We start from the raw sequence: 10,842 nt of genomic DNA on the forward strand, positions 1-10,842 counted from the left end.
TTGAATTCCATGCATGATGATGTGCATTCTTAAATCACGCAAAGTCTACGTGAACGTTTCAGAGTTCCTCAAGGCTCTGTTTTTTATTGAGTATGCCACCTCTGTGATGGTATTCCTAGTGTTTTACTGCTACACAGCTGTACATTTCAATGCAACATGGTAAAATAACTACAACCCTTTTCTTGATAAAAGTCTTAACCGGTTTGTGACTCTTGTCTCTTTAAGACGTGGATCTAAAGAGGAGCCAGACAACTTCTCTCTTCGATTAGGGATATTTATGAATGTGTTGTTTAGTTCAAAGACAAACCCCAGAACAGAAATTAACCCCAATAACCTTTCCCAAGTCAAGTATTCCACAGTGTCATTAGTTTACGCCCTGTTCTGGCTAAGCGATATCTACAGTATATCACCTTCTATATCTCCCATCAGGTGCCGGTGGCCAATGAGTCTCAGCAGGTGGTACAGCAGCAGTACCAGCAGCAGGTCATGGTGCCAGTCAGCCAGTCTCTCCAGGGGGTACAGGGACCCATGCCAGGCCAAGGGATGCCCATATACTACAGCGTCATCACCCCCACACAACAGAACAGCACAAGGTAGATGGGTAAAATAAGATTTATTATATAAGTGCTTGATATTGTATAGGAAAAAAAATCCACTACTCCCAACATGTCACACACACCCGGGTGATGCCACAGCAGACATTTTGAGCTCGAACACTAGATAACATGTTCTTAATAAGTATTAGTTACAGCTCACTTGTAGAACTCACAGAATTGTAATAAAGTATGCTTAATAAGAAAACAAAAGCATTGCATAGAATTTGTCTGAACTCCAGAAGCAGAGTAATGGTCTGAATCCATCCAGGTATGAATGAAGTTGTTTAACACCATCTGTGACAAGACGTGTTCTGCCAGTGCGTCTATCTGTAACACGTTCTCCTGCTGACACGTCAACAGCTTGAATGCACTCTTAAGTGTTTGACACACTGAGGTCATTACAAACTATTGAATAGGATAGAAACTCACAAGACTGGAATCAATAAGCAACCTCTTGAACACTTGAATATGTATTTTCTGTGACTCTCTCTCTCACACACACACACACACACACACACACACACTTGCTGCTTTCAGATTCCTTCTACACTCTTGCTAAACAAAATATTTGCATTGTAATTGAAGTCTAGCAGACTGCAGCTTGTCGGCGTGATTTGCCTACCGTCTGTGCATGTGGCGGGCTGCCAAGTGCTTACACAGTGTGTGTGTCTGTCGCTGTGTGTGTGTCTCTCCCAGCCCATCAGTGGGGTACCTGCAGCCCAACTCAGAGCAGTACCAGATAAGCCAGTCTCCATCCCCTTGCAACCCTCAGCAGATGCAGCAGCAATATTCAGGTGACTGTTCATCTGCTTCACAAAGAGATGTTTTCGGACTTTGTTGATTACGTCAATCGGCTGTGTTCGTACTGGCCTTGACATATAAGCCTAGACATTTAAGCCGAGACCAGCGTTGCGTTTAGGAGGTTGCAACATACTGTACATGGGCCATTGCAAATAGAAATGCCACAAAGAGAGCTAACATTATTCTTAACTCTACAGAAAGTGTGTTCTCCACTATATATTTTTCATGGCGATTGACAACATTGTGTCATGCTAAATGTGGCCTTGCCTGGATTGAAGAACACTGCTGCACTGTGTAACTTCATTCAACTTTGTCTGTGTGCTACAGGAGTGCCACCCCCAGGCCCCGGGGTGATGGTCATGCAGCTTAGCGTCCCCAACGGACCGCAGCCTACCCAGAACCCTCCTCTGGTACAGTGGAACCCCTGCAAATACTACAGCCTAGAGCAGAGGCCCAGCAAGCCTGGAGAACTCTACAAACCTGACAACACACAACAGGTACACTATACCACTATACTCATACCTCTCTCACTCACATTCACTCACTCACATACATGCAATACAGCATGCACATACTGTATAGCATTCATGTAAAGGATCCTGGCAGAGTTCTGACCCCCCCCCCCCTTCCTTTCCAGGCCAGTACTCAGATGAGCAGTCCCCTGGCCTCCCCTACCCAGTCCCCCACTCTCTCCCCCTCAGGCAGCGTGAGCAGCGTCTGTCCTGGCCTCGGCCCCCTGCCCCTACTGTCACAGTTCCCCCGGCCCGGACCAGGGCCTGCGCAAGGTAACAACACATGGGCACACACACACACACAGGTGTGCAGTCACACACAGTCACGCTTGTGCACACACATATGTATATACAATGCATATGGAAAGTTTTCAGACCCCTTGACCTTTTCCATATTTTATGTCATAGCCTTATTCTAAAATTGACACAAAAAAATCCCCTTATCAATCTACACACAATACCCCATAATGACAGCAAATACAGGTTTTTATAAATTGTTGCACATTTATTAAAAAATAAATTGAAATCACTTATTTAAGTTAAGTATTCAGAACCTTTGCTATGAGACTCAAAATTGAGCTCAGGTGCATCCTGTTTCCATTGATCATCCTTCATGTTTCTACAATTTGGAGTCCACCTGTGGTTAATTCAATTGATTGGACATGATTTGGAAAGGCCTGTCTATATAACGTCCCACAGTTGACAGTGCATGTCAGAGCAAAAACCAAGCCATGAGGTCAAAGGAATTGTCTTCAGAGCTCAGAGACAGGATTTTGTCGAGGCACGAATCTGGAGAAGGGTACCAAAACAGTTCTGCAGCATTGAAGGTCCCCAAGAACACAGTGGCCTCGATAATTCTTAAATGGAAGAAGTTTGGGACTAACAAGACTCTTCCTACAGCTGGCTGCCTGGCCAAACTGAGCAATCAGGGAAAAGGGCCTTGGTCAAGGAGGTGACCAAGAACCTGATGGTCACTCTGACCGAGCTCCAGAGTTCCCCTGTGCAGATGGGAAACCTTCCTGAAGGACAACCATCTCTGCAGCACTCCACCAATAAAGCCTTTATGGTAGCCAAACTGAAGCCACTCCTCAGTAAAAGGCACATGACAGCCCGCTTGGAGTTTGCCAAAAGGCACCTAAAGGACTTTCAGACCATGAGAAACAAGATTATCTGGTCTGATGAAACCCAGGTTGAACTCTTTGGCCTGAAAGCCAAGCGTCATGTCTGGAGGAAACCTGTCACCATCTCTACGGTGAAGCATGATGGTGGTAGCATCATGCTGTGGGGATATTTTTTTTCAGGGACTGGGAGACTAGTCAGAATCGAGGGAAAGATGAATGGAGCAAAGTACAGAGAGATCCTTGATGAAAACCTGCTCCATTGTGCTCAGGACCTCAGACTGTTGCGAAGGTTTACCTTCCAACAGGACAAGGACCCTAAGCACATAGCCAAGACCACGCAGGAGTGGCTTTGGGACAAGTCTCAATGTCCTTGAGTGGCCCAGCTAGTCCGAACTTGAGCACGATCAAACATCTCTGGAGAGACCTGAAAATAGCTGTGCAGCGACTCTGCCCGTCCAACCTGACAGGATCTGCAGAGACGAATGGGAGAAACTCCCCAAATACAGGTGTGCCAAGCTTGTAGTGTCATACCCAAGAAGACTTGAGGCTGCAAAAGGTGCTTCAAAAAAGTACTTTCTAAATTGTATTTATCCATTTGCTTTGTCGTTATAGGTGTGTATTGTGTGTAGATTGAGAGAGAAACTATTTAATCATTTTTAGAATAAGGCTATAACATAACAAAGTGGAAAACATCAAGGGGTCTGAATACTTTCTGAATATACTGTACACTGAGTGTACACAACATTAAGAACACCTACGCTTTCCATGAGACTGACCAGGTGAAAGCTATGAACCCTTATTGATGTCACTTGTTAAATCCACTTCAATCGGTGTAGATGAAGGGGAAGAGATAGGTTAAATAATGATTTTTAAGTCTTGAGACAGTTGGGGCATGGATTGTGTACAGGGTATGGTAGTAACTCAATATTTTGAAGATAAACTAATTTTAATTGTCACATACACATGGTTAGCAGATGTTATTGTGAGTGTAGCGAAATGCTTATGCTTCGAGATCCAACAGTGCAGCAGTATCTAACAGGTAATATCTAACAATTCCACAACAAACCCTAATACACACAATCTAGTAAAGGAATGGGATGAAAATATAGAAGTATAAAATATATGGATGAGCAGTGACAGAGCGGCTAAGATGCAATAGATGTTAAAGAATAGATAGTGAAGGATACAGTGCAGTTGAAGTCGGAAGTTTACATACACCTTAACCAAACACATTTAAACTCAGTTTTTCACAATTCCTGACAATTTAGTCAGTGTTTTATACCACTTTTATTTTAAGAATGTGAAATGTCAGCATAATAATAATAATAGTGATTTATTTCAGCTTTTATTTATTTCATTACATTCCCAGTGGGTCAATTAGTATTTGGTAGCATTGCCTTTTAAATTGTTTAACTTGGGTCAAACATTTTGGGTAGCTTACCACAATAAGTTGGGTGAAATTTGGCCCATTCCTCCTGACAGAGCTGGTGTAACTGAGTCAGGTTTGTAGGCCTCCTTACACACTTTTTCAGTTCAGCCCACAAATTTTCTAGAGGATTGAGGTCAGGGCTTTGTGACGGCCTCTCCAATACCTTGACTTTGTTGTCCTTAAGCCATTTTGCCACAACTTTGGAAGTATGCTTGGGGTCATTGTCCATTTGGAAGACCTGTTTGCGACCAAGCGTTAAGATCCTGACTAATGTTTTGAGATGCTGCTTCAATATGTCCACATAATTTTCCTTCCTCATGACGCCATCTATTCTGTGAAGCGCACCAGTCCCTCCTGCAGCAAAGCACCCCCACAACATGATGCTGCCACCCCTGTGCTTCACGGTTCGGATGGTGTTATGGCAGTTTTGGAGCAGTAGCTTCTTCCTTGCTGAGTGGCCTTTCAGGTTGTCGATACAGGACTCGTTTTACTGTGGATATAGATACTTTTGTACCTGTTGTTCTGGGATTGATTTGCACTTTTCGCACCAAAGTACTTTCATCTCTAGGAGACAGAACGCGTCTCCTTCCTGAGCGGTATGGCGGCAGCATGGTCCCATGGTGTGTTTATACTTGCGTACTATTGTTTGTACAGATGAACGTGGTACCTTCAGGCATTTGGAAATTTCCCCTGAAGGGTGAACCAGATTTTTTTTCCTGATGTCTTGGCTGATTTCTTTAGATTTTTTTTCCCATGTCTCGCAAAGAGGCACTGAGTTTGAAGGAAGGCCTTGAAATACATTCACAGGTATACCTCCAATTGACTCAGGCTAATTGACATTATTTATCAGAAGCTTCTAAAGCCATGACATACTTTTCTGGAATTTTCCAAGCTGTTTAAAGGCACAGTCAACTTAGTGTATGTAAACTTCTGACCCACTGGAATTGTGATACAGTGAATTATAAGTTAAATAATCTGTCTGTAAGCAATTGTTGGAAAAATTACTTGTCATGCACAAAGTAGATGTCCTAACCGACTTTCCAAAACTAGTTTGTTAACAAGATATTTGTGGAGTGGTTGAAACACTTCATTGGAGTCATTAAAACTCGTTTATGTAAACTTCCAACTTCAACTGTATGAAAGCCTTCAGACAGATTTAAACAAGTTTAAATGAGTTTCCCCACAGAAGAGATATGAGAGCATTCAAGTTTCCCCACGACTGCGCCACCAGTGCACATGTGTTGTTCCCCCAGCCAATCGCGCAGACCAAAGAGCTGATGATGAAGGAGTTTGCTTCTGCTGCAGCCTTTGCTGTAAAATATAACACGGCCCCTCGGTTAAGATAAAACCCTGGTCCTTTATCTTTCACCCACTTCCACTCTGACCTGTTCATGACCTTTCCATCTCGTCTTTGGCCAGCCACTAATAGGCCCCGAGAACCTGACTTTGCATTACTCACCTTACCCTTATGGCTGGCACTGACCCAGACACACACACACACACATACCCATCTCATGTATAACATGCCCTCTCACTAGTGCTGAGCAATTAGTGCTTTTTGAAGTTGATTACGGTGCAATTTTCCTTTTAAAATGTTAAATGCACTATGTGGGTAGAATGCTGTTACACAGAATAAAACAATTCATTAAAGTCACATGATGGTTATGACTGCCCATTACTGCTTATCACTTAATAACCATCATTTATTTACTTGAATACAATATTTCATATGTGTATATTACGTTTGTTTTATTAATGACTTTGTTTCATTCCAGGTATTTGAATATCTATAGGGCTGCTACTTATGCGGTCTGACAAAATCACTATTTTAGTAGTTCTTCAGAGTAAATCAGGTTTACCTTTGACTGACTGCTGAACACAAACTATCCATCACTTACATCATGTATTTTCTTGTGCATTCTTGTCACAGACCGGACAAGTACTGTAGGCGCGCAATGGGTTAAGGTCATAGTTTATCGCAAAAAAAAATGTAATTAACCATGTGGAATATTGGCCTGTTGGAAACTGCAACTCCCTATTACATTGCACAGTTCAGGTTTGATCTGATTTACCTCTCGCTCACAGAGGAAGAACAAAAACTAAATGGAATTCAAATAATTGAACCGACATTTTTTTTATTTTTTTTATTTTTAATTTTACCTTTATTTAACCAGGCAAGTCAGTTAAGAACACATTCTTATTTTCAATGACGGCCTGGGAACAGTGGGCCTGTTCAGGGGCAGAACGACAGATTTGTACCTTGTCAGCTCGGGGGTTTGAACCTTCCGGTTACTAGTCCAACGCTCTAACCACTAGGCTACGCTGCCGCCCCGACATTAGTCAATTCGTATTTTAGTATGTGTATGTTTGTGTTGTGTCCCGTGTGTGTGCAGGTGATGGGCGCTACTCTCTTTTGGGCCAGCCTCTCCAGTATAGCCTATGTCCCCCTCTCATGCACAGCCAGACCAACTACAGCTCGCATCAGGTACTACTTCTCTCCATCCCTCCCTTCTCACCCTCCTTGAAGCGCAATGCCGCTACCCCTCCATCCATCCATCTCTCCACTCCATTCCTGCATATCTACTAGCCTGTAACCTTGTTGACACTTTAGCTGTTGGTGTGTTGCAGAGCCAAGTAGGAATGAAGCATGGTGCAAGAGGGAAGAGGCAGACACTGAAGTCTCAATCTACAGACCTGGGCACCACTGACGTAGGTAAGACAACAGACACAGACGTCTTCATTACGGTCGATGTGGTATATCTGCAGTATATTTTGTACTTTCAAGATCCAGATGACCTCGACTCAAGGTGTGTGCCTACGATTCAATACACTTGACTTACGTCCTGCACACACACACGCACATCCGGAACACAAATTCTTGGTTTTTGTATTAACTAATTTATTTAATTTTACCAGGCAGGTCAATTAAGAACAAATTCTTATTTACAATAAATAGCCTGGGTGAATACAGTAGTTGTATTAGTGTCTGATCTTTCTCCTCCCTGTCTCCAGTGGTGAGTCGGGTGCTGGAGGTGACCGATCTCCCGGAGGGTATTAGTCGTCCAGAGGCTGAGAAGCTCTTCAACCAGCTTTCCATGTGTGGTGCCAAAATCCAGTGGCTCAAGGACCCGGTGGCAGGGGGCCGTGGAGGTTATGGTGGCCCGGGAGTGCATCACGGCCCTGGGCATTGTCCTGGGGCTGGAGGGGGGAAGGGTGATGGCCCCGGCAGTGACCCAGCTCACCTCTACACGGTGGTGGCTGTGTTCCCCTCCACCATGGCTGCACAGAGTGCTTCTTTTAAACTCAACAACAGTGGGGTCAGCCTCTTCAAACTGAGGGCCGCCAAAAAGAACTATGACCTGAGAGTGCTGGAGAGGGCCAGCTCCCAGTGAAAAGAGAGGGGGATGAAGAAAAATACTTTTGGAAATGAGGAGTGGAAAGGAGTTGGACTGAGGGGACTGGACAGTTTTTGGACAAACGAGAAAAGATGGATAAGACATCACACATTAAAGGGATGGGGTGAACACAGAACACAAATGGAGAGGATGGTGTTTGCAAATGATAAAATAATTGTTTTTGTTTTTGATTGTTTTATTTTATATTATTGATACCTGAAGAGCACATAAGACACGTGAGCATGTGGATCACTGTTGCCATAAATGGGTGCCATCACACACACACACACACACACACACACTCTTATGTACAGACAGGCAACAGGATCACGTAGCACACACTGGACAGTTCAACCTCAGTCCATCCTTCCCCTGCTCTCCTCCAGCCTTCCTCCTTTTTCTGTCTATACTTTCTCTTTCCTCCTCCTCGCTCTCCCTCCCATCGCCCCGCTCTTAGGCGCACATATTTATGCACAGTCACTCTTTCTATTTTTTCTATTGCTCTCTTACCCTCTCGCCACTTGTCTCATACTCTTTCATGCTCTCTTCCTCTGCTTACCCCCACTCACTCCCCTCTCTCCTCTGGCTTTCTGTTTGCCTTATACTACTGTTGTGGGTTTCTGTATTGCGCTATTTTTCTCAGAAGAGTATTGTTCTTTTGCGGTTCGATATATTTATATAAGTGATGTAAGGAATAAATCTATATATTCAGTGATTTTTTTTTTTTCAGTGGGTAAGTTTAGGATCCCCTTTATGATACCCTCTCAACCTGTTCCTTCGGCCCCCTTTCCTCCTACCTCACGACTCCCCTTCCTACCCTAACCCCTCTTACCCCGGTCTATCCTACCCCCACTACCATATCCTCCTCTACCCTTACTCTCCCAACCTACCCCATTGTCCAAATGTACCCTCTGCCTCCCCTACCCTGTTACTTCTTACCCATTCTCCCCCACCCCACTCCCCATAATTACCCCTTTCCACCGCCCCACTATCCCTAATTACCCCATATACCCCTACCTTACGATCCCAATTTACCCCATGTGTCCCCCACCCAAACTACCTCTTTCTCCCCTACCCCTCTTAACCCAATATACCCCACAACTTACCTCATTCTCCTGTTGACCCTCTAACCCCCTCTCTCATCCTCATTGTGCTTGTTTTTCGTTGACAGCTGTGCAGAACGTATCAGATTAAATAGTTAAAAGTGCACAATGATTGCATAATGTCTGCTGTACATTTTATTTAATGTTATTTTTTTGTTTGTTTTTAAAAATATAAAAGCAAAAAAAAAGTATTTGTTGTCATTGTTTTAACAGATCTGGGTGGAATCTTTGCTGTTAGATTTATTTAAGCAATATGAATCATGAGATTGAGGTGTGTTTTGCAGTGTATGGAACACAGACTTTCTTCTATCCAAGGAATTTAAGAAGTTCTGGGGGTATCAAGAAGCATCTGACAGTTGCTCCTTTTTAAATTCCTTTCTTCTGTCCCATGGAATTAAATAGAACACTGTGTATTATACACTCCGTGGCCAGTTAATTAGGTACACCCATCTAGTACCAGATCAGACCCCTCTTTGCCTCCTGAACAGCCTGAATTCTTCGGGGCATAGCGTTAAAAAGCCGCTCAATTGGTTTCAAATTAAATGTTATTTGTCACATGCGCCGTATAAAACTGGTGTAGATCTTACAGTGAAATGCTTACCTACAAGCCCTTAACCATGGACATGCATCAAGACCCTAACGTGTGCCAGGATACATACCCCACACCAGGACACCACTGCCACCAGCTTGTACTGTTGACACCAGGCAGGATGGGACCATGGGCTCATGCTGCTTACGCCAAATCCTGACTGCCATTGTAACAGTATAACTTTAGACCGTCCCCTCGCCCCGACCTGGGCGCGAACCAGGGACCCTCTGCACACGTCAACAGTCACCCTCGAAGCATCGTTACCCATCGCTACACAAAAGCCGTGGCCCTTGCAGAGTAAGGGGAACCACTACTTCAAGGTCTCAGAGCAAGTGACGTCCCCTATTGAAATGCTATTAGCGCGCACCACCGCTAACTAGCTAGCCATTTCACATCCGTTACACCATCAGCATGATGCAACAAGAACTTGGATTCGTCGGACCAGTCAATGTTTTTCCACTCAATTGTCCAGTGTTGGTGATCGCGTGCCCACTGGAGATACTTGTTTTTAGCTGATAGGAGTGGAACCCTATGTCTGCTACAATAGCCCATCCGCGAAAAGGATCGATGAGTTGTGCGTTCTACGATGCCCTTCTGCACACCGCTGTTGAACTGCACTGTTATTTAATCTGCGCTGTTATTTAATCTGCGTTGTTATTTAATCCGCCTGTTAGCTTGCACAATTCTTGCCATTCTGCTCCAACCTCTCTCAACCAACGTGCTGTTTTAGCCCACAGGACTGATGCTGACTGGATGTTTTTTTGTTTGTCGCACCATTCCCTGTAAACCCTAGACACTGTTGTGCGTGAAATACCCAGGAGGCCAGCCGTTTCTGAGATACTGGATCTGGCAGGCATGGCACCAAAGATCATACCATGCTCAAAGTTGCGTAGGTTACTAATTTTGCCCATTCTAACGTTATATTGAACAGTAACTTCATGCCTGTCTGTCTGCTTTATATAGCAAGTCACTGCCACATCGCTCAGTGTCCATTTTCGTGAATGTGGCAGTGTACCTACTCAACTGGCCACAGAGTGTATACAGTGCATTCGGAAAGTATTCAGACCCCCTTTTCCACATTTTGTTACGTTAAAGCCTTGTTCTACAATGGAAAAAAGGAAAGCTGGCACCATCTCAACAGTGAAGCATGTGGCATGTTTTTCAGTTGCAGGGACTGGGAGACTAGACTGGATCAAGAAAAAGATGCATGGAGCAAAGTACAGAGAGATCCTTGGTGAAGACCTTCTCTATAGTGCTCAGGACCTCACTGGGGTGAAGGTTCACCTTCCAACAGGA

At 44.1% G+C, this 10,842-nt stretch overlaps 1 protein-coding gene across 1 annotated transcript in view; it reads left to right on the plus strand.

The window, feature by feature from the left end:
- The window catches only part of LOC115135364 (R3H domain-containing protein 2), a 75,122-nt gene extending 65,974 nt beyond the window's left edge, over window positions 1–9,148 (plus strand). Inside the window, 7 exon segments of the mRNA XM_029670036.2 lie at window positions 430–593; window positions 1,293–1,390; window positions 1,725–1,894; window positions 2,035–2,182; window positions 6,853–6,944; window positions 7,088–7,172; window positions 7,472–9,148. Of these exon segments, the coding sequence (XP_029525896.2) occupies window positions 430–593; window positions 1,293–1,390; window positions 1,725–1,894; window positions 2,035–2,182; window positions 6,853–6,944; window positions 7,088–7,172; window positions 7,472–7,851 (1,137 nt within the window). The 3' untranslated portion in view covers window positions 7,852–9,148.
- Window positions 9,149–10,842: the final 1,694 nt, after the last annotated feature.

Source organism: Oncorhynchus nerka, linkage group LG2 (assembly GCF_034236695.1).
Source record: "Oncorhynchus nerka isolate Pitt River linkage group LG2, Oner_Uvic_2.0, whole genome shotgun sequence".
Classification (NCBI taxonomy): domain Eukaryota; kingdom Metazoa; phylum Chordata; class Actinopteri; order Salmoniformes; family Salmonidae; genus Oncorhynchus; species Oncorhynchus nerka.